Source organism: Cucurbita maxima, unplaced genomic scaffold (genome assembly GCF_002738345.1).
Source record: "Cucurbita maxima cultivar Rimu unplaced genomic scaffold, Cmax_1.0 Cma_Scf00009, whole genome shotgun sequence".
NCBI classification, from domain to species: Eukaryota; Viridiplantae; Streptophyta; class Magnoliopsida; order Cucurbitales; family Cucurbitaceae; genus Cucurbita; species Cucurbita maxima.
This window is the reverse complement of record NW_019272025.1, coordinates 3,621,925-3,645,834: the sequence shown is the minus strand read 5'-3', so window position 1 is coordinate 3,645,834 and position 23,910 is coordinate 3,621,925. Positions and strand designations below refer to the sequence as shown.

Below are 23,910 nucleotides of genomic sequence, written 5' to 3'. Positions count from 1 at the left end.
ATATCAATAGATTTATTATTATGATTTACATCTTTTTATTTAAAATTTGAAATTATTCATGAAAAAAATGATCTTTTTTTATAATTGTCCGACATGTTTTAGTAAATGCTGTTGATCCACGTGAATCATGGTCAAAATTTCATGATCAACTTTTATTTTATTTTGTTTGGTCTTTTTAACCGAAATTCTTATGTTATATAATTAATTTGAATAAATTTGTATTTGATATATATTCTTAAATGATGATTTACTTAATTGATTGGATAAAATCCAAAATTATCCTAATAAATGGGCCTGCTTCAGAAAAAGGGCCCAATCTGAATCTCTACACTTATTGGCCCACAACTATATTTTATTTCGATTTTTTTTTTTTTTTTTTTTTTTTTTTTTTTTTTTTTTTTTTTTTTTTTTTTTTTTTTTTTTTTTTTTTTTTTTTTTTTTTTTTTTTTTTTTTTTTTTTATCCTTTCAATTTTGTTCTTCATTGATATTCTCGCAATTAGTCTTGCAGTGGTTTTAAAACGTGTCTATTAGGGAGATGCTTCCACTCTTAAATGAAATGATTCGTCCACTCTAGCACATTGTGTGACTTTGATACTATTTGTAATGGTCCAACCCCACTCTTAGCACTGTTAACCGATATTATTTTATTTAAAGCTTTCTTGTTCAAGTTTCCTCAAGATTTTAAAGTGAGTCTAATAGAGAGGTTTCGTTCCAAATATTCTTTGGCGGGAAAACTTTTTCCTAATAGACAATGTTTTAAAATTGTGAGGCTAATGAAAATACATAAGGGACAAAAGCAGATAATGTCTACTAGTGATGAACAGTTACAAATTTCCAAACCTTAATCACTCATTTAATCATTAAAGCTTAATACTCTATTAAACTTAAGATTTACAATCTTTCTACAAAAGTAAAACATGTCTCAATCAAGTCATTAGGCTTATTATTATTACTACTATGTTAGTGTGATCTCTGTTTTGTTGTTCTGTATCAGCAAACGATTCAGAGAAACTTGTAAATAATAATGGGGAAATTAAAAATCAATCCATTTTTATTAATGGGGTCTGATCCTTTTGACCATGGAGATGAAGAAGGTGACCGCTTTTAATCCCCCATTTCTCTCCTTTTCCCCTTTATACTCTGCTTTTGAGTTAATGCCCCATCTCCCCGCTTTTAATCCCTTTCCTTCCGCTTTCCCTTCTGATTTCACTCCCCATCGTTCACCATTTGCCTCGCGTTCTTGGAAATTTTCTTAAACCCATTACACTTCTTCTTTCACTCTTCTCGATTTCAGGGATTTCCCATCGCAGTGATTAGCAAGTCCCCTTGTGAGTTCCTTCTCTTTTTACCCTTTTCTGCGTATGGTTTATGATTGTTTGTTGTCCATGATTTTTCTTGGGTTATTAGCTTATTACATTCAAAGATCTGCACCGCTGCTTTGATGGGTTTTGTATTTCCCCCCTTTTTTCTTTGAATTTTCAGCCGTGTTGACGAAGAGATGGTAGCTTATTACATTCTGTGTATTGTTTTATCTTTTGGGGCTAAGAATTGGTAGTGTCATTACTGTTAACTGGCAGAAAAGACAGAAGTCTTGGCGTTTGGACATGTTCTTAGTTAGTACATGTTTCGTCACATAGCTTGTATATGTCTTTTATTCATTAATTTAAAGACAAAAGTGATTTGCCCACATCGTTTCTGTCAACATGAATCTATGATCAACGACAAAATGATGAACACAGCTCCCTTTTTAGTATATTCTATTTCTACTCCACATGCACTTTCTTTAACTACCTTTCTTCTACTTGATGCTAGATCTGATACTTTGTCAAGTTCAAAATCAGATGTGTTCTTAATTTGTGGAGCTGAGTAAATGGGGAGCTGTTTGTCTAGTGGCAATCAGAGTAGTTGTAATGGTGGAAGCAATGGAGAGGGAGTTTTTGAATCCTGTTTGGGGATTGGAGTTTGTGGTCGGATTGAAAGAAACAGAACATTCTCAGATCATGTTTTCTCTTTGCAGCATTTGAATTCTGTACCTAATAGACTTGTTTATAATGGGAAGACTTCAAATTCTTGCATTTTCACTCAACAAGGTCGAAAGGGTATTAACCAGGACGCCATGGTTGTATGGGAAGTAAGTTCTTGTATCTATTCTTGTTGGTTTGTTTGGTTTGTTTTAAACAATGTTTCCTGATGAGGGGTTCGATTTCTCTAGGACTTCATATCAGATGGTGCGATTTTCTGTGGCGTATTTGATGGTCATGGTCCACACGGTCACGTAGTTGCACGAAAGGTTAGAGATGTTCTGCCAAGAAAGCTTGTGTCATTCTGGCAGTCGTCTCAGTCGAAGCGTGATAGATCGGATAGAACTTCTTGTCTCGCGTGGAGTCGAAAGAATTCAGCAGATGGTGAAGGACAGGACATAGATGGGTCACAGGAGGACAGATCAAGTTATTTATGGAGAAGAACTTTCCTCAAATCATATAAAGCCATGGATAAGGAGCTCAAATCTGATCCCAAATTGGATTGTTTCTGTAGTGGCTGTACTGCCATCACTCTAGTGAAGCAGGTATACATAAATACTAACAAATGAGCAAGTTTTCTACGTCCTAAACCAGTTATGTAACAACTTAATCTACTAGCGGTGAGCTCGGGTTGTTACAAATGGTATCAAAGCAGTTGCGGGACAATGTGCCAGCCCCCAAGGGGGGTGGATTGTGAGATCCCACATTGGTTGGAGAGGGGAATGAAACATTCCTTATATGAGTGTGAAAACCTCTCCCTAGTAGGCGCATTTTAAAACCTTGAGGGGAAGCCCAGAAGGGAAAACCCAAAGAGGTAATATCTGCTAGTGGTGAGCTTAAACTGTGACAGTTTTTGTTGGATTCTAATTTCGATTTACCTATAGGGCTCGGATCTATTCGTGGGAAGTATTGGGGATTCTCGAGCGATTCTTGGATCGAAAGACAGCAGTGATTCTCTTGTAGCAACACAATTGACAGTAGATCTAAAGCCAGATCTGCCCAGTATGTCGAATCCGTTGCTTTACTTTCATGAACTGATATGTAATTCTAATCTGCTATGTTTGTTAACCTTGTAGGAGAGGCTGAAAGGATAAAGAAGTGTAAAGGAAGGGTGTTTGCATTGCATGATGAACCAGAAGTGCCAAGAGTGTGGCTGCCATTTGACAATGCGCCAGGATTAGCCATGGCTCGAGCATTTGGCGACTTCTGTCTGAAGGACTATGGAGTTATCTCTATTCCCGAGTTCTCACACCGCGTGCTTACAGATAATGATCTGTTTGTTGTTCTTGCTTCAGATGGGGTAACTTCCCTGATCCTCTAATTCACTTAAAAAGAACATTGCGTATATTACAGACTAGCAGAAACAAGCATGTGCTTGAATGAATGAATTCAAGACAGTTCCCTTGCAGGTTTGGGACGTATTGAGCAACGACGAGGTGGTTGAGATAGTTTATTCTGCCTTGACTCGGTCATTGGCAGCTCGAATGGTGGTAGACTTGGCTGCTCGGCAGTGGAAGCTCAAGTACCCTACTTCGAAAATGGACGACTGTGCAGTCGTTTGCCTGTTCTTGGATGGGAAAATGGATTCAGAGTCAGAAAATGAAGAACAAGCTTCTTCTGCAACTCTTGAATCCAATCAAATGAGTAACACAGAATGTTCAGATGAAGAGCAGAGGTCTGGTGAGCCGAGTTTGCAAAGGAATTATACGGTTCGATCGTCGGAAGAAAAGGACCGAATTGGGGGGTTATATTCACATAGGGAAGAGAATGAAGAATCAATGTCTGCTGAAGATGAGAATTGGCTGGGACTGGAGGGTGTAACAAGAGTAAACTCTTTGGTTCAACTTCCTAGATTTTCTTGAACTAAGGCCAATGTCGGTGAAGGCTGTCATGTGAGAGCACAATGCCAGAAAAACTTGGCCTTCAGCTTCCATGGAAGACTTCAGTTCATAAGTTCAACTCCCTATGAACATGGAATGAATGATCCATTTGAATGTAAAAGTATATTGAATTTTGTATAAATTTGTATATTGGGTTCTCCGTTTGTAATGTATTTCTGAATGACGTCGTATTAAATCTAAATTTTCTTTATGTGCATGCACGTTTAGTGAGTAATGGTCTGTGACCAACCACAGGGGGTGAAGGTGTAGTCTGTGGCTTGAGTCCTCCTTTGAAGAGTTTGACCATAGGGGATGAAGGTGCACTTACAATCATTTTGCCACTTTTATCATTTTCACAATTGAACTACATTCATTCAAGAATCATGTCGATGACCTTCAAAATAGCATAGGTGGTATTAAAGAAGTTCATTTACCCTATGGAGATTCGCCCCAAATGAGATACGAGATGAAGAATAAACAGTCTAATCCACCGCTAGCATATACTATCAATTTTAATCCGTTACATATCGTCATCAACTTCACAGTTTTAAAACACGTCTACTCGAGAGAGGTTTCCACACCTCTAAGGAATGTTTCGTTCTCCTCTTCATCTAATATGAAATCTCACATAGAATCACTACACTCTCAGTATTTTTAATCTTCCGATGAAAGGTCCTACAAGCTGTACTGGGTGTTGAGGAGTTCCAAGCTGTTGCTAGTCTGGGTTTGAAGTGTTTACAGGGAATGCCAGACCTTGTTCCTTCACTTCAAACTATTGTTCTATGCTAAGATTCCAACCCTTTCTTGCATTTGGTTTCTCTTCCACACATACTATAAGTTTGCATTACTCAGTTCTTCCTGCATTACTCATAAAATAAAAAGCATGGCTTACTACCTATACCTGAGTTCATCCAGCAATCAGACTAAGCCTGCAATGTTCATCAGCCACTTGCAAGTTCTTTTATGCATGGTTTTCAGTCTGATTTTACTGAATTATGAACATTAAGTCTGGAGGAGCAATAAAGTTGCTGCCTTTGATGAGTCAGTGTCCTAATGGGAACTTGCAGTTGCTGCAACATAATTAATGCTTCATTCAAGAAAGAGAAAAAGAAACCCAAGGTAAAATGTTATTTTTCACTGACAATCAATAATAGAAGAATCTAGTTAAGAAAATAGTGATATGTTCATACCAGTTTCTCATCAAACATATACCAAAACATGTTAGTATGATATTATTCACTTTAAGTATAAGCTCTCGTGACTTTGTTTTTGACTTCTCCAAAAGGTCTCATACCAATGGAGGTGGTATTCCTTTACTTCTAATCCCATGATCATCCCCTTGATTAGCTAACGTGGGACTTCCTCCCAATAATCCTCAACAATCTTCCTTTCGAACAAAGTACACCGTAGAGCCTCCACTAAAGTCTAGAGAGCCCTCAAACAACGTCCCCTTAATCGAGGCTCAACTCATTCTCTAGAACTCTCAAACAAAGTACATCATTAGTTCGACACTTAGTCACTTTTGACTACACTATCGAGGCTCGCAACTTCTTTGTTCGACATTTGAAGATTCTATTAACCTAACTAATTTAAGAGCAAGGCTCTAATATCACGTTAGGAACCATGAATCTCCACAATGACATGATAGTCTACTTTGAGCATAAACTCTCGCGACTTTACTTTTGGTTTTTTCCAAAAGACCTCATACCAATGAAGATAGTATTCCTAAACATTTATGAACTAGATCAAGATATTGTTCAGTAATTGCCCATCAATTGCATTTAAGCCAAATCATGTTCAATAACTCACTAGAATAATGGCATCTTCTAGACCAGTGGGGGCAAGTCTAGCCCAATACTTCAATGCAATTCACCAAACAAGATTCTTTATGATGATATTAATTCTGCAACAAGTAGCATTTAGAGAGAACACTAAACTCAGGTCTATAATAAAAAAGATGGAAGATACCTCCTTGTAGCTCTAAGAACCAAACCTGTACTTCTAACTTATCTACAGTTCTATCATTTGGGTACCCAGCTGAATTCAAGAATCATAAAGAAGTCATTTAAGATTGCAGCAATAAATTCACAATTACTTTGGTGGGAACAGCAGGGTACGGATGAACTCAAAGATATTAAAGGTCATCATGTGGGGAACCCCAAGAAGAGAACATATTGTAAAACATGAACAGGAATGGACAGCAGCTCATAGCAATTAATTCGTCCTACCATAATTTTAATGGGTTGGGTAATGATCTCTGGAAGGATGGATATTCCAACTCCGTTTTCAATCAAAATGCAATGTCAGAAGATAAGATCATAACAGGAGGTATCATAAAAGCAGACACAAATCAAAAGAAACACGACATCTTTAAAACCATTCCTCGGCTTTAATTTACATAACAAACAATATATGAGTGTTAAGAATCAAATGGACACGATAAAACAAAATCGAAATGGAAAAATTAAATGAACACCTAATCTTCAAACTGGGGAGGTGGAAATCTGTGTCTGTGTCGGCTCAGACAGCGAACATCTTGAACAGGATGAAGAAGAGGAAGCCAAGGAAGATGAAGAGAAAAAGGTAATCGACGAAGACGAAAAAGGAAGTCGACCCGTGATTTCTCTTCTGCTTCTTTCCAGAGACACTGTTATCTTTGGCTAGCCCATCAAGCGGCTCCAGTTTCGCCATTTTTGAAGCTTAGAGTTGCAGGAAGAAGGAGACTACAATTAAGTAGATCTCAGGCTTTTATATCATCCATCTCTACAAACGCCTCCTCCTAAACGGATCGCATTTTGTGGGCCTCCTTCATCACACATCAAATTGGGCTCAAAACCTAATTTATAAGCAGCAAAATTTAGAGTTAATGGACCTTGTGGGTTTGAACCCATCAGATTGATTAGTCCATTAACAAAAATTGAATCTTCCTCCTTGATGATGACCAAGGCGGCTGCAACAAGGTGAGGTACACTCCAAAGTCAAATCTGTGTTAATATCTTACTTTCACAGTCCGGCATAGAGCAATCATATATCCATTTCAAGAAATAACTTTTGATGTCACTATCTTGGGTTAAATTAATAAATAAATAATCTTCAACTTTAGCTATCACGTTGGATATTTGTTTGAATAGCATGAAGTTGTTTGTTTCGTATCTCGTTCTTTTGTCAAGTAATCGACTTACACACAATTCAAGAACGTGGTCCATTGAAGTTGTTAGCTTGTGTGTTAAGAACGTGGAGCGTTATGGACCTAGTGGGTTGGGGCCCATGAAGTTGATTAGTTCATAACAAACATGATACCAAAAGGAAAAGAAGAAGAAGAGAAAAAAAAAGAACAAAATGATTGAAGGTTATGAGAAAAGAAAGGATAGAGTAGTGTTTTGATGTTTGTGGAATTGAAGAGAAATGGTGGAAAGGAAAGGGGATGAGTTGGGGGTGCATAGAAGTGCTAAAAAGAAGTGTTATGGACTCAATTATTGCTATATTCAATGATCACTTTATGCAAAGACCCACCACGCCACACCACACCACACCACACCACACCCTCTCGATAAGAATGCTTCGTTTCCTTTTTCATTCCCTTCTCTAACCACCCTTTCGTTCCTTTTCTCTTAACCCGACGTGGGATCTCACAATCCACTTCTCTTATGAGCCCAACATTCTTAAGGAATGATTTGTTCCCTCTCGCTCCAACTAATGTAGAATCTCACACTTCATCTCATTTGGGGGCCTAGTGTTTGACTCTAATACCATTTATAAGCTCACCACTATCAAAACCTTAAGGTTTTAAAATGCGTATGTTAAGGAGAGATTTCCACGCACTGAACAGTGACGTCACCTCTATCCATAAATGTACCTATCGTAAATAGTGAAGAAGATGGAAGTAGAGGGTGTGTTCACACACACACACATCCACAACCCAACCTTTTAAAATAAAAATCCCATCAAATAATTTCAGTCCAGAGAATGATCTTTCATTGCCTGCTACATCACTACCAGCTTTTTGGCTAGCCTTCGTTTGGCCATTGTCACTGCCCACTGTCCATTTATTATATTATTATTTGGTTATTTAAAATCTTTCAATTTTTTTAATCAGAATCAATAAATAATTCTCCCATAAACTTATTATGTTTTAGAAAAAATTATAAACTTTATACTCAATGTTTTACGTAACAATCGATGACATAAAAAAGTATATTTTTATAATACAACAAATAGAATATAGAATTTAAACTTTTGACTTAGAAGATAATAAATTAAATAGAGTTGAAATATGTTGTTTTAATATTTTATTTATTTAAAAACCCAAAACATTTCTTCAATTTCTACATATTTTTATTTTCTTACATATAATTCAAATTTTAAAACATTTTTGGCATTTTTCTCACATGATAATTAAAAACTAGGAAGATAACCTCAAACCAAATATTAATTTATTTTAACAATAAAAAAAAAAAAATCAAAATATTTTAATTTAACCAAAATGAAAGTCCAAAAAAGGTAAAAAAAAAAATTTAGGTATCAAAAAAGTGGAAAGGTGAGTTTTTTTTTTTTTTTTTTACTTTTTGAGAATCAAAATTTGTGTTTTTTTGGTGAGAGATAAAGAAGAAGGTCCCCACAATGGGATGGACTCTTCACATACATACATACATACATACATACATACATACATACATACATACATACATTAAGAACACATCCATCTCTCTGCTGCTATAGGATAAACATATGATTCTAATGGGTTCATTATTGTTGAATCCGATTCCATCTTTTTTGGGTCATAAAATATTCATTTGGGTTTTATTTGTTTGGACTAGAGGTAAAGTTTTGTAAGACATTGCAATGAATCCACTGTAATTTGAGTTACTTTTGTGACAGATATATATCCAGTTTGGTCTTGTTTTGTGGTGTGTATTCTGTCGTACATTCAATTCCATCGGTTTAATTATCTTGTTTTTTTCCAAGTACTATAACGTTCTTTTAGGCCTTTTTAACCCACAACAACAACGCCATACCTCCCAATACAGAGATATACTTGATTGAGTGCTCGTGCTCGTGCTCGTCCTCCTGCTGCTGCGGCTGCGGGCGTGTTCAAGGCGGTGAGGCGCGCACCATGTTTGAAGAAGTAGAAGACATGGTTGATTGGTTCGAGCGAGTGTCGTCAGAAGCAGGCGTGGCTCAGTCGCGCACACTCCGCGAGATTCTGCGCCAGAATTGTGGCGTGGAGTATCTAAACCAATGGCTTGGAGATGTCAATATCCATCAAATTCCTGATGACTTTGCATTGGAATCCCTCTTCACTTCCTTAGTCCCCCTTTCTTCCCACGCTGATTTCGAGCCTTTTCTTCAACGAATCGCCGATGGTGACTCTTCCCCTTTGCTTACTCAACAACCCATTCAAACTCTCTCTTTAAGGTACCCTTCTTCAACATTTTCCCTTACATTTTATGAATTCCCTCTTTATTACAAATGATATCATTACGCCGCTGCAGTTCTGGCACCACCGAAGGCCGACAAAAGTACGTGCCCTTCACTCCACATAGTGCGCAGACTACCCTTCTCATCTTTCGTATAGCTGCTGCTTATAGATCCAGGTACCAATGCAATATGGTCAGAATCTTCATTTTTTTGAGTTACCCTTTTCTTGCAAGACATTAAAGAATGCCTTAATGACGACTAGGGTTTATCCCACGAGGGAAGGAGGCCGGATTTTGGAGTTCATTTACAGTAGTAAACAGACCAAAACCAAAGGAGGGATAACCACCGGCACAGCCACAACCCATTACTACGCCAGTGAGCAATTCAAAATCAAGCAGCTCAAAACCAAATCCTTCACTTGCAGCCCACAAGAAGTCATTTCCGGCGGTGATTACAAGCAATCCACTTACTGTCATCTCCTTCTCGGGCTGTTCTTCTCCGACCAAGTCGAGTTTGTCACCTCAACTTTCGCCTACACCATAGTCCAAGCCTTCAACGAATTGGAAGATTGTTGGCCTCAAATCTGTCACGACATTACCCACGCTACACTCTGCTCTAGAATTACTCTTCCTGAAATCCGTAAGGCTGTTTTGAACATCATTAGTCCGAACCCAATTCTTGGGGCGAAAATTCAAGCTGTTTGTGAAGAGCTTGAGAGGCAGGATTGGTTGGATTTGGTTCCGAAGCTATGGTCGAATTGTAAGTATGTTTACTCCATAATGACGGGGTCTATGCAGCCGTATTTGAAGAAATTGAGACGGTATGCGGGGGGGTTGCCGTTGGTGAGTGGGGATTATGGATCCACGGAGAGTTGGATTGGGATTAATGTTGATCCTTGTCTGCCGCCTGAAAATGTTACTTTTGCCGTTGTACCCACTTTCTCTTATTTTGAGTTCATCCCACTTTTCAGACAACATCAACAACATGATTGTGGCAGTTCCTCCGTTGCTGCCTTTGATGATTTCTTGGAAGGCCAACCCCTTCCCTTGTCTCAAGTCAAGATTGGACAGCAGTACGAACTTGTTCTCACCACTTTCACAGGTTAGTTCATTAATTATCAACACAAATCTAATCAAACGCCTTGCTTTGCTACTTCCTTGTCATTATGTCCACCTCAACTATTAGAACGAGAAGATTAGTGCTAGGAAGAGATTTTCAATCAAATTCACTTTCCTTAGAATCCTACATATAACTCTGTGTCTAGATCTGATACTATCCTTAACGATCCGACTTTTCTATGTAACGACTCTAACGGTTATGGGTAAGAAAAGTCGTTACAATTAGTATCATGATTTGGTAATCATGGATCAATGATTTGATTAGTCCTATACGGCAAGTTGAGAGAAATTTCCAACCTTCCTTATTTGGCTAAAAAATTTCCAACTTTTCTTGTCAACATGATGTTTACATCTCGCAAAGGTAAAATTTTGGGCAAAGATTTGTTATTGAAATTTAGTGGGTGAATATCAATAAAGCCTAAAAAATGTGAAAACTTTTTTACTATAGTTTACATCACATCAAATATAGAGCATTTGATAGTAAATATGTAACTACTCAAGCCTACTGCTACTTGATATTATTTTGATTTTCTCTTTCGAGCTTCCGCTCATTTAATGGTAAATATGTTCACATTTTTTACTAAAGTTTTTTGTCACAAAAAATATAGAGCATATAGATCATATGATTAACATGTAATAGCTTAAGCTTGCAGTTAGCAAATATTGTACTCAGTGTGTTTTTCATTTAAAGCTTCCCTCAAGGTTTTTAAGATGTGATGAGGTGATGCTAGGAATAGGTTTTCATATACTTTTGTTCTCGATCAATTTAGATATAGCTCAAACTGATGATTATGAAATATATGTTTGATCTTCGACCGAAAGGGGTTAATGGGTTTTGGTATTGGTCGGGATTGGCAGGACTATACAGATGCAGATTAGGAGACGTAGTAGAAGTAGCAGGGTTTCACAACAAGACACCTAAACTCAACTTTATATGCCGAAGAAAGCTTGTATTAACCGTAAACATTGACAAGAACACCGAGAAGGATCTCCAATTGGTGGTGGAAAGAGGGTCCCAGCTGCTGGCCGACCAAAGTGGAGCCGAATTAGTTGACTTCACCAGCCATGCCGACTTAACCAACCAACCAGGCCACTATGTCATCTTCTGGGAAGTCAAAGGCAATGTGGACGACGCAGTTCTTGGACGCTGCTGCTCGGAGATGGACGCTGCTTTCGTGGACTACGGCTACGTGGTCTCCAGGCGGTCGAACACCATCGGACCTCTTGAGCTAAGGATTGTGGAAAGAGGCAGTTTCAACAAGATCATGGAACATTATATTGGTAATGGAGCTGCGCTTAGCCAATTCAAGACCCCCAGATGCACTACCAATCAGGTTCTTCTTACCATTCTCAATCTCTCCACCGTCAAAGCCTTTCATAGCACTGCTTATGGCTAAGTTTGGTTATTAGTATTGTTAGTATTTCCCAATTTGGAATCAGTTTCGGATCATTTCATTCTAACCAAATTAGAGTGTAACTTACTCTTAGTCAAACACTTACTTATCATCGCATGTAACGAACCAAAGCGAATAATATTTGTTAGTAGTGGGTTTCAGTTATTACAATTAGTATAAGAGATAGACACCGAGCTGTCATATCAATTGGAGAAGAAAACAAATCATTCCTTTAAAGATTTGTTATAGAGCGAGGAAACTTCTCCCTAATAGATGCTATCGTAGTACCTTGAGAGTGAATAAAGTGTCGGTCGTCGGCGTTGTCTCGTTGTTTTTGCTTTTATCATCATAAAGCTGCCTCAACTCTTCTTCCACTGCTAGCTCTTAATGGGTTTGCTTTTGAGTTCTACTCTAATCCTCCATTTGTGCATTATTTACTGCTACACCCCTCCCCTATTCCGTCTCCTATGATATAATTATAAGGTTGAAAATGTAAATTTGTTAAATAATATTACTTTTTTTTAGTGATTTATAATTTTGTGGGAAAAATAAAAAGAAAGTGAGTGATGTCATATATATGAAAAGAAAGAGAAGGGGAGAGGGAATGAAAAGGACGGCACGTGCGAAAATTGAAGTTTGAGGTTCTAAATCCGTACTGACAAGAAAGGGGCCCACACGTTCAGAATTTGAGCGGGAACTGGGTCTGTGATTACACTGGATTCCACCTGGAAATACAAATATATAAAAATAAATAATGTCATATATATTATGTCACGTGTTTAATTAGATTGTCTTCTAGCTCCTTTTTTCTTTTCTTTAAAAGCTTACCGCCGTGACACGTCACATCATCCAATCACTTTACCCCACGTGCTTATTGTATTTTGTCCTCGTCCACTTATTCTTCCCCCCTCCGAGGCACTGTCTTTCTGTCGATCTATTCTTGAAAGTTTAAATTAATAAAATTATAAAATAAAATATTATTAAGTTCAAAATAATATCTTTAAATTATTATTGAAAATTATGTGTGTTTTAAAAACCCCCGTTGGACTTGCTCCATGAAGCCCAACCCATTATCCAATCTGAGCCCAACCCATCTTTGGTCACTGCCGCCGTTTAGTCGGAGATCCTTTTGACCGCCGTGGGATCGCCGGAGAAGAAGGTTAAAAAGTTAAACTGCCAAGGTTAAAACTCTTGACAATTTTTTTTACCATTGCCACGTGGACAGTCAAGATTTAAGATCTCTTTTTCCGACGTCCGACAACAGTTTTAAAGCTCCAGCTGTATTTCGACGTTGACCTTTATAATTATATTTAAATCGGACGGTGGAGCTTTAAAAGTTTCAACCTACAACACACTTCCCGCGTTCCATTCCTCCCTTATAAATACGCTCACTTTACTTCACCCACTGTCATTCCCAACTAACCCATCGAACCAGCTTTCTACTGAAGAACTCCATGGTTTGCTTTTGCTTTCTGGTGGATCAGAAGCGGAGGATACAGCGGAGTAGGCCGGCTCCTGGAATTTGCTCCAGGTGCGGCGGCGGAGCCAGCGTAGCCGACATGAAAACCGCCACCAGATTCTGTCACGTCCCATTTTACTGGAAATCCTGGAGAGCCCTCATCTGTACCTTTTGTGGATCTGTTCTTCGATCCTATCGCTAATTTTTTTTTTTTTTTCTTCATTTTCTTTATGTTCTTCATCAAATGTAGTCTGGAATTGTTCATCTTCATGCTCGATGAATTATTATTATAAACATTCAAAAAGAAAGTAAAAGAACCAATCAAGATTACACAGAATGTTTAAATCACATACTTTGAAGATCAAAACATTGAAATTTGAGATATACAAATAGATGAAATGTAAATCTCAAGATTACCCAGAAAGCAATTTGAGGTACCTTTGAATTATGGCCTCCTGCGAGAGGTCTGTGAAGTATCCTTCCCCCACAGCTAACCACTCGTTTTGTGCAAGCCTTTCAACTTCCAGCTGCACCATTTTACCGCTCACTTTAGTTGGTTCAAGCAAATTACAAGCCACCTCGATTACGCCTTCATCATGAGCAAGAGCCATTGCTTGAACAGATGGAAGCCCGCCTCCTCGCTCGCTCACTTGCTTCGAGATTTTACGAGCAGCAGCGATGTTGGTAGTGAAAATGGGGACATTGTAGTTATCAACCCACTTTGTTGCTCCAATTACCACAACGCCTGTTGCTTTACTTGCTTTAGCTGGACCCTCATCTGGGTTCACTGGCAATGGATCTGATTGCAGCCCTCCAGCCCATTGTAAGCCATCGGAATTTGGCTTGAAATAGCCAAGGTCTCTTCTGATCGTGGCTAGTTTCCTTCCCTCTTCATGAGCTGCTCCGTAGAGAAATGTTGGGACTGCAGGCTATGGTTTAGATCATTAGCACCACATGAGGGATGATGATGATACCACAGAGCAATTGAAACCATGAAACTCTTAGAGAACAAGTACAAACATGATATAACGTATGAGCATATGAACGCTGCATTTAAGAAGCCCTTGAGAGATGTTTAGGGAATTTCAGAGCAGAAGTTTATGCCATCACACAAGCCCACTCGCACATTTAGCGCATGTTGTCCTCTTTGAGTTTTCTCTTTCGGACTTCCCCTAAAAGTTTTTAAAATGCGTCCGTTAAGAGAGAGATTTACACACCCTCATAAAAAATGTTTCGTTCTCCTCCCCAATTGATGTGGGATCTCACAATCCACCCCCTTCGAGGTCCAGCGTCCTCGCTGACACTCGTTCCCTTCTCTAATCGATGTGGAACCCCCAATCCACTCCCCTTCGAGGCACAGCATCCTTGCTAGCACACCGCATCATGTCCCACCCCCTTTGAGGCTCAGCCTCCTCGCTGACACATCGCGCCGGTGTCCGGCTCTAATACCATTTGTGACAGTCCTAGCCTACCATTAGCAGATATTGTCCCTTTTGAATTTTTCCTTACGAGCTTCCACTCAAGGTTTTAAAAACGTGTTTGCCAGGAAGAGGTTTCCACATCCGTATAAAGAATGTTTCGTTCTCTTCCCCAACCAGCATGGGATCTCAAAATATATTAATGTAAATGCCTATAAAGTTAGCATTCCTCCCTTTACACAGCCAAGAGCGTAACATTGTGGTGGTATGATGTTAAAAGAAGTGCAAACCTTGTAGACCACATCCAACATCAGCTGCCAGAGACCTTGCAATTATAGCAGCATCATCCAAGGAAGCAGAAGCCAAGGGATGAAAGCATATGTGATCCACAACTCCGAGTCGAGGGTGGCTGCCACAATGCGAGTCGAAGTTGATCGACGAAAATGCAGCCTTAATCATGTTCAGGACAGCACTTTTGAGGGAACATGACTTTCCAGATGGCTTTAATGGGAGATTGGAAACAAGGGTATATCCAACTCTGTTGTAAACCTCATCTGTGAACTTGTTGATAATGGGTGCATCAGGGAAGAGCTTGGCAGCACGTTCAATTGACTCCAGCGCAACCTTGTTTCTGCTTTCAGAAATGTAAACCTTGCAGCAAGCAAGAACCAATTTTGACATTTCTCTCTTTGCTGCAGCACACTGGCTGCACAAAATGATAAGAATATGTAACATTTAGTAGTCAGAAGATGCAGATTTATGTGTATAATATATAAGACCAAACAATCATCTAACAAACTCAAAGATTCCACCAATCTTCACAAAAATCAAATCAAAACTCAATATCTTTTCCAACTGAAGCCGATTTGGGATAGTCATTACACTCCGATTTGACACCCAAAATGGCGCTAATCGCTTTCAATCTCTACTACAAACCCGAATCAGAAACTGTTTCTGTTCGATTCGAATTGCAGAATTCCACGCGTCCACACACCCTCGATAGAATCCTAGTTGCTGGCCGACCTCGAAACCAGCTTTGAGGCCACCCACTTTGTCTCTTCTTTGCCAGCGTCTAGGCCAGCTTTATAGGCCTCGGCATAGCCATCCTTCAAGTGGGCTTCTTCAAAATTGAGGGAAGAATCGAAGATATCGTATTTGAAAACAGAATTAACGAGAAAAGAAGAAACTTTTTTGTTTATAAATTTTACCTGTCAACTGCTGGGTGGCTTCAATTTTGGCGAAGCGAGGGTGTTGTCCACGACGGATGTTCTGTTCACCCAATCCTAAAGAAACTCCATTCTTGAGGCATCGAAATATCCGGAAAGTCGCCAAATTGGAGAGCTTTTTGGTGGGCTTGAAAGGTGGGAAGCTCGGAGGCTTTCAGAGTAAGCCCACCCATCGAAATGCAAAAGGCCGATGTACTGTCCACGTTATATAACCTTATTTTTCTTTGTTAAAATATTATTTTAGTGCATGTATTTTGAATTTAATTTAATTTTAATTCTTACACCATCTAGTTTATCGTTGATTTTTCTCGGCGGCAGAAGCAAGAAGCAGAGAAAGCCTTGTGCTTTGATGTGAGATTCCATAGTAGTTGGAGATCGAGAACCATTTTATAAAGGTGATAAGACATCTCTTTAATACGCACGAGGAAAAACTCAGAGAAAAAATCTTCAAGGAAATAATATTTGTTAACGATGAGATGAGCTTAGTAACAATATTTGTTGACGAGCTTAGGTTGTTATAAATATTATTTAGAGCATGACATTGGGTAGTGTGTCAATGAGAATGCTCGAACCCCTAGGTGGATTGTAAATTTCACATCATTTGGAGAGAGGAACAAAACATTATAAGGGTGTGAATGGTGAATTTCACATCACTTGGGAGAGGGGGAACAAAACATTGGGTGCGAAAATCTCTCTCAGAAAACTCAAAAAAACTCAAAAAAGACAATATTTGAAGTATCTGCTAGTAGTGGGCTCATAAGGGTGTGAAAAACCTTTCTAAGAGAGACATCTTAAAATCGTGAATCTGACAGAGATAAGATCAAAGAAGACAATATTAAGATCTCCATTCCTAGCCATTCCTCTTCCAGGACAATTCTCGTATCTATCTTCCATGCATGCCGCCTTATTCCTCCATCTCCGATATAATTGAACTCATTCTATATTATTCTTGTTTTGGATGAACAGGGGAAAAAATATCAATAACTGATGAAGAACAACGAAGACATGAAAGCATCGCTGTACTCGCTCCGAACCCAGAAAATGGAGCTTGATAGGAGGTTAATGGAGTTGCAATCCTGACGTTCTAGTTGTGATCAAGAGTTATTTTAATCACCCCAAAGAAAGCAATTAACTGAGTTTTTTAACTCAAAGATGCCTTTGATCAATTACAAACTCGGAACCACAAGTGCCCAAATTCAATGAATGAGTTGTTGGGGCTTAAATATCTGTAAAATCGTATTATTAGATATAGGACACTTCGGTGCATGAAATACTCAAAATGTCAAGAAGAAGCTACAAGAAAGGATCATAAACTAGTCTGAGAAACTATTCCAGATTGAAATGAAATCCACAGACGCCTGAGGTCCAAGGAAATACATTATTACGGGGAGTACTTCAGAACAATTGGAAAATTCTCCACAGCTCAGCTCATTGTGATGCGTCCGCAAGTTTCTGAAAACAAAGGCCAATAAATTAAACTTGCTGTGAAAAAATACATGTGCAAGTTTGATTTGATTACGATTGAGATCTAGGTTTGTATTGCACCAGCTACATCCTGCTACCAGTTCCAAATACCCCATGTATTAAGATCCAAATGATCCACATTAAACTAAAACAATGAAATGTAATTAAAAGAGAAAAATCAGGAAAATGCTTTTCATTATCCAGCCGAGCCCCGAGATAGTGATTGTACTACTCAACATTCGCCTGGTACAATTACCCGAGTCTCACCAAGAAGGCGACATAAGGAGCCTCAAAGTGTAATAATCTAATTTCCTTGAACAAAAATAAGTCCTAGAACTCACATTATGTCTTCGTGTATTACAGAACATTCCGGGAGAGTTCAACATTTTCCTATTTCTAACACTTCATGAACAATTACCAAATGGATAAACTTACAATGAAAGTACAACCAAGAAAAGGAGTTAATCTTGTAAAATAAGAGGCATAAACAAATTGTTCTAAGAAGTTAATCCCGTAAAAGAGTCAAAACCAATCAATGACTGCCGAATAATATTCATTTAAAAGCACCTGTAAATACTTGCAAGTGTTTAGGTATAATAAGCGCACAGAAGATAAGAGCAGAAGTACCTCATCCTTCTTTCCCTTGCCCCTGGTAAAGAACTTGTAACCTCCGAAAAAGAGTAGGCCCCATCCCGATAATGAGACGATCACAAACTGCAAATTTCAGAACAAGTTCAATTTGCTTATTAGTAAATATTGTTTGAAAGAGTCAGGAATAAACAACTAAATAAAAATAAAGCACAAGTATGATAATCAGGTCATTGTTTATTTATTATCCACGTCAAGATGAACACTTGGGGAGAAGAGGGCATTCTATATAAGACTCATAAGTTTCAAAGCAAAAAAAAAAAAAAAAAAAAAAAAAAAAAGCTATTTAATTTAAGGTAGTAGAATTTTCAGACTTCAAATCCTAAGCAAAGCAAAGAGAACAATTAATATGATGACCCGAACAACTGCATTTAGCTCTAAATCGAACACAAAATTTCCAATTTGTAGCTAAATTAATAAGACTAATCTCATACAACACTACAAGTAGATGAGACTATATTAAATATGGAGTACGAAAAAGAACACTTAAACAACAAAATCAAGTACTTTGTCGAGTAGGTCACAAATTTGAGATATTCTGATTGAAAGTCTAAAAAAGTTATCATGTTTGTTAGTCTGGTTCTTAAATCCTCACTACTTGATGATAGGAAATAGGAAGAACAGAAAGGAAAAAGAAAAAGAAAAAAAAAAAAGATAGTGGTTTCATATGCAAAACTAAGTCTCACATGCTCTTCCTTCCATTTAGATGGGCTCATGGGATCTGCCCAACAGTTAACCTTCGGTGGTCCATGGTGGTCTGCAAATATCAATAAAGAGGGTCAAACTTACAAGCAAAATGATCGTTTGTTCATCTTTTGATGTTCCTTTCTCTTCCCTTAATGTTTGATTATTCGCTCATCTTTCTCCCAACACAAACATTACGAAAGGAAATACAAAAGAATTTCAAATGCATGTATAGAGTGTATTCTTGTAAACAAAGCCTGAAAATTAAGTTTTAAAGAAAACTATATAGCCCCGTATGAGTACTTTACTAATCATAAGCTGATTAACTTGTGCGCAGGTGGTTTTCTATGTTCCATTCAGTACGCAGGTTATTCTTTAGAAATAACTGTGTTTTTGGTGATGATATATCCTTCAAATTAGTAAACTATTCTTTTGCAAATTATAAATGCTTTTAAAACATAACAATGATCTTCATCAAATACTCAACGACGTGTGGGATGCAGGTAATATATGATAATTGCAAATCAAAAGCAACATTTTCCTTTTCTTATTTTAATTATCCCAGATGCAGTGTCCTCCGTTTCCTAATTGAGTTAAGTTATCAAAGTTGAGTATATTTCATACCCATTTCGATTCTAGACAACAACCCTCGCTATCAAAGAATAATAGTGAAATCTCCTCTTATAAAATCTGGGTTCTCTAATTAGGTAAAATAAATTGGCACCTTCTCAAGATCCCTCGATCAATGCCTACCTTAGAAATGATAAAGAGCCAAAAACAGAACTTGGGGAAAAATATATGTAACAACGATTCCCATTTCGAAATGAAACTCCAAGAAATCCAGAGATCAAAGATTAGTGAACGAAACCGAAACTGGAATAAGTCCAAGCAGATGATCTGAATTAATAAAAACGAGATCGGGAGATGAAACCTACCGGCAGCGCCAGCGAGACCGCGCCTTTGAATAAGAGTGGCAGCTGACTGAGGAGAGGAGACTCGAGTTAGGGCTCTGGCTTGACGAGCTGCGGCAGCCGCTAAGGTAGCCATGGATTCAGATTTTCTTCCCTACAGAGAGAACGAGAGATCAATGACGCTGATACGGCGGAGCGGAAGCTAGAAATAGAGACCCGAACGCCTAAACACGATGACAAGCAGAAGTAAACGACGTCGCATTAAGCCTCTTCGCTTTCTCTCTCTTTATTTATTATTTTTTTTCTATTGCTTTTTCTCCCGTTCTAATTTCTATATTTTTTTAGTTCAATCACCTATCAAAATTTAATAAAAATAAATAAGCTTATTTTGACTTTAATTCAGAGATTCAAATAATCGAAATATATATATATATATATAAAATCCGAATAGAAATAACTAAAAATAATCGGACAAAATATAGATGTAATTATAACTATTTTAATTAATCATCTTGAATTTAATGGGCGGAGCTATTTGCCTGGTTTAAATTATTTCAAATAATAATAATAAAAACTAACAATTTTTTAAATATATTTAATAAAAATGTAAATAATTTGAAATTTTAAATGTTTATTTGATTATTAAAATTTTAAAAAAAAAAATTGTTTAATAAATTTATGAATTTTCATGTTTGTATTAAATAACAAATGTCTCGATTTTATTTAAAGTTTAGGTTTATATTTAAGATAATAATTGATACCATTATTTTTTAATTAAAAATTAATAATAATTGTAATAGTCTTGATTCGTTACGAATCACTGTTAACCTCACAATTTTAAACCATGGTCCATTACGTATCACTGTCAAGAACGATGTCCACGTGAACGATCGAAAAAATGTTTTAGTTTCCTCGTGTTCTTGCTAGCACACCATTCGAGACTTGACTCTTATATCATTCGTAGGAGCCTAAGCTCACCTCTAACGGATGTTCCCTGTAGGCTTTTCTGTTGGGGTTTCCCTCGAAAAGAGTTAAATAGTATGTTAAGAAGAGGTTTCGACATTCCTTTGAGAAATGTAAGCTCACCTCTAGCATATGTTCTATGTAGGCTTTCATTTTTGGTCTTCCATGAAGGAGTCGAGTAGAGTTAATGTCTTACCAAATACTCGACTCGGTTATTTAAATAAAAAAAAAAAACAAAAATATTAGCCCAAATTAATTAGTTTAAGCTGAATGAATAGTGTTTACATGAGCAGCCATTTCATCCAGAGGCCGGCAGTCACTGCTGTACCGATATCCTCAATTGGTAGCTTCTTCTTGAGAGTTGAACAAAATGGAATAGCCAAAACCCGGATGCATTTATTCATTACATAGCTTAACTAACGAGAGACGTAATCAGAATACTGTACGCATATCAATCATATCAATCAAAATCAATGCTAAAAAGCAAGTCATTCATGTAACAACCCTGGAAGCTTCTTCGCCTTGTTCTTGTAGCTGCTGCAGATGATGATGATGATATTGCTCTGTTTTCATTTGGATAATCCCACATTTCAAACTCCTTTCTTCCATCTGCCACACAACAAATCAACACAAAATCAACACAAATCAACAAATCTGGGCTTCTTCTTCTTCTTCTTCTTCTTGTTCATACCTCTAGTACTGATATGGCTTTGTGGAGTTCAAACACTTCCTCTAGAACCAATCTCTCTTGAATCACCACTTTGGCTAAGTCTGAGAGCAAGCAAGCAGTTTCCTTCGCCTGTGTTCATTACCAACTCGTTACACAATTCTATTATGAGCATACAGAAATGTATTATGTGGCTGGCTGGCTGGCTAGTACCCGTGGGGCGTGTCCTGATATCATTGACTTCATTGACACTATCAGATCACAAGCTTGTCTCAATGCCATGGACATTGTTTCACCATCAATCTGTATGTATGTTGCTATCATTTAGAAAACAAACAAGAGATATAGCCAATTATGTATCATGAGTTTATAAACAAGAAATTCGAAATTCGTTTCCATTGGTACGAGCCCCTTTGGGGAAGCCCAAAGCAAGACTACGAGAGCTTGTGCTCAAACTGTACAATATCATACCACTGTAAAGATCCATAATTCTTAAGTCATGCCCTTAACTTAGCTATGTCAATAGAATCCTCAAATGTCGAATAAATAAGTTGTGAGCCTCGAAGGTGTAGTCAAAAGTGGTGTCGAACAAAGAGTGTACTTTGTTTTAAGACTCCAGAGAAGGACTCGAGCCAAAGGGTACTTTATTGACTCAAGTGTCAAACAAAGAGTGTACTTTGTTCGAAGACTCCAGAGAAGGAGTCGAGCCAAGGATGTACTCTGTTGACTCAAGTGTCGAACAAATAGTGTATTTTGTTCTAAGACTCCAGAGAAGAAGTCGAGCCAAGAGTGTACTTTATTGACTCAATTGTCGAACAAAGAGTGTCCTTTGTTCTAAGACTCCAAAAAAGGAGTCAAGTCTCGATTAAGGGGGAGACTATTTGAGGGCTCCATAGATCTCAGAGAAGGCGATTTTGCACTTTGTTCGATGGAAGAATTTTTGAGAATGGTTGGAAGAGAGTCTCACATTGACTAACTTAGAGACAATGATAATGGGTTTATAGGTAAGGAATACACCTCCAAGCTATGAGAGCTTGACAATATCATACCATTGTAAGCTCTATAGTCTTTTTTACCTTTGCTCCTTCGATCAGCGGTACCCTGCAGATAACAGAATGCAGACAATCTTTGGTCATTGAAACTGCAGCCAAATGTTGCCTCTCCATACCTCCCCAGCTCTCCAGTGGCTTCAGCTGCAAAACAAACTCAATCAATTCTCAGTGATGTTATTCCACAAGTGTGGGGGAGAGTCACTCACTTGAGAATGGACAATGAAATTCAACTTGAATTGAAGCTTTTCTTTCTGAAGCTGCAGCTTCTTTTGCTGCACAGACTGCTGCAATATAGCGATTTCATAGCAGGCAATCGTCAAATTTTTCTGCAAGGTTTCAAAACAAGAAGCGCCGCCCCTGTTCTTAGATTTTACCCACATCATATTTCAATCAGTGTTAAACCAAGTTATACCTCTGCTAGACTAGCCAAGTTTACACTGGCGGAACGAGCTCTAGCATTGGCGAAACGCCACTGCACCAGTCGATTATGAAACACTCTGAGTTGATGAACGCTATCTGATACAGCAAACCCAATTGGAGATGTGATGGAAATCGATGATTTTCTACTCTTGAACAAGTCCAATCCCAAGTTAAGCAACTTCTCCATACCCGTTGCGGCTTTTGATGGAGTTCTTACAGGTTTTAAACTAGAAAACGACATCGGCTTTTCTTTGCTCTCCACTGACATCGGCGGCGACCCTGACCGTCCAGGCGATAATGCCCACTGCGACGTGGAACTCCCATGTCCGGAGATTGAATTAGATCGTTGAATTGGGTTTTTCCCATGAGTTTTCTTCGCTGTTGGCGAACCCTCTAATGAAACAGGGTTGGGGACGCTTGAATCTGAAGAACCCCTTTGAAGCCTTCTTGATGGTACATCGTTCATATACTTCGAAGGTACCATTATACCGGCCCTCCGGCAGATTATGGTCGGCATTTTGCCCAACATCGTCGGAGACACATCTGGGTCCAAGTCAAAACTGTTCTTGAAATTTTCCGATCGCCGTCTTGATGATCTTCCAAACAGAGCATTCTCATCCACCGACAGTCTCCCAGATTCCGAACTCTGAACCGGCAATTTCGACGACGAAGAGCTCACGTATTTCCCCTGTATTTTCCCGCAGTATCTCAAAGAACCCCCAATAATCGGTTTATCGTTTTCTTTAGCGCATTCCTTTTCCGGTTCGAGATTACTCAGCTCCCAGGAACCTCTCTGTTTATCGATGAACGGAATACCATTACTGCCAGTGGGGTTTTCATCATTGAATCGTTCATTTCCGAGATGATCAGCGAGAGTATCGAATCTCTTAGAAGAAGGCCAGAGTCCATGAACGAATAAGGACCCATCTTGGCTTCGGTGCTTACGAGCATCAAATGAACTGAATCTTGATTTCCGGTGAGTGGGAGAGGACGAGGGTGCGGTAGTGTCAGTGGCAGAGGCCGGCGAGAGAAATCTTGAACGTACTTCACGAGATTTGGGTCTTCTGGGTCTGTGAAGCTGATCGGAAACGAGTGGTTCATTGACATTGTTCATCGGAAGTAAAATGGGGGATTTGTGAAGCTTGTGTGTTGTTGTTGTTGAGAAG

General features: G+C 38.4%; 5 protein-coding genes across 9 annotated transcripts; 3 read left to right on the top strand and 2 right to left on the bottom strand.

Annotated features, from left to right (window-relative positions):
• Positions 1-1,078: 1,078 nt before the first annotated feature.
• Positions 1,079-4,113, top strand: LOC111484091 (probable protein phosphatase 2C 52). Its single transcript, XM_023130540.1, has 6 exons — positions 1,079-1,329; positions 1,814-2,132; positions 2,214-2,567; positions 2,907-3,024; positions 3,099-3,322; positions 3,432-4,113. The coding sequence occupies exons 2-6, from the start codon at positions 1,872-1,874 to the stop codon at positions 3,882-3,884; spliced, it is 1,410 nt and encodes a 469-aa protein (XP_022986308.1). The 5' UTR covers positions 1,079-1,329; positions 1,814-1,871; the 3' UTR covers positions 3,885-4,113.
• Positions 4,114-8,909: 4,796 nt separating this feature from the next.
• On the top strand, positions 8,910-12,243 carry LOC111484069 (indole-3-acetic acid-amido synthetase GH3.10). The gene is made up of 4 exons (XM_023130504.1): positions 8,910-9,317; positions 9,395-9,496; positions 9,583-10,421; positions 11,297-12,243. Exons 1-4 carry the CDS (start codon positions 9,016-9,018, stop codon positions 11,833-11,835), a joined length of 1,782 nt encoding a protein of 593 aa, XP_022986272.1. The 5' UTR covers positions 8,910-9,015; the 3' UTR covers positions 11,836-12,243.
• A 1,004-nt stretch (positions 12,244-13,247) lies between these two features.
• On the top strand, positions 13,248-13,559 carry LOC111484159. Its single transcript, XM_023130649.1, has one exon. The coding sequence runs from the start codon at positions 13,287-13,289 to the stop codon at positions 13,491-13,493; it is 207 nt and encodes a 68-aa protein (XP_022986417.1). The 5' UTR covers positions 13,248-13,286; the 3' UTR covers positions 13,494-13,559.
• Positions 13,560-13,630: 71 nt separating this feature from the next.
• LOC111484112 (formimidoyltransferase-cyclodeaminase-like) lies at positions 13,631-22,831 on the bottom strand. 5 transcript variants are annotated; one of them, XM_023130572.1, is made up of 4 exons: positions 22,819-22,831; positions 15,918-15,992; positions 15,000-15,415; positions 13,631-14,213 (listed from the first exon to the last, which is right to left on the bottom strand). In XM_023130572.1, the coding sequence occupies exons 3-4, from the start codon at positions 15,388-15,390 to the stop codon at positions 13,705-13,707; spliced, it is 900 nt and encodes a 299-aa protein (XP_022986340.1). In that variant the 5' UTR covers positions 15,391-15,415; positions 15,918-15,992; positions 22,819-22,831; the 3' UTR covers positions 13,631-13,704. The 5 variants fall into 5 exon arrangements, with proteins under 5 accessions (XP_022986340.1, XP_022986341.1, XP_022986339.1 ...); XM_023130573.1 differs by lacking the exon at positions 22,819-22,831 and adding an exon at positions 15,646-15,829 and having other exon boundaries at positions 15,918-16,099; XM_023130571.1 differs by lacking the exon at positions 22,819-22,831 and having other exon boundaries at positions 15,918-16,109.
• On the bottom strand, positions 21,004-23,874 carry LOC111484073 (QWRF motif-containing protein 3). Its single transcript, XM_023130509.1, has 6 exons — positions 22,737-23,874; positions 22,531-22,650; positions 22,349-22,465; positions 21,486-21,575; positions 21,297-21,404; positions 21,004-21,214 (listed from the first exon to the last, which is right to left on the bottom strand). The coding sequence occupies exons 1-6, from the start codon at positions 23,856-23,858 to the stop codon at positions 21,098-21,100; spliced, it is 1,674 nt and encodes a 557-aa protein (XP_022986277.1). The 5' UTR covers positions 23,859-23,874; the 3' UTR covers positions 21,004-21,097.
• Between the last annotated feature and the right edge of the window lie 36 nt (positions 23,875-23,910).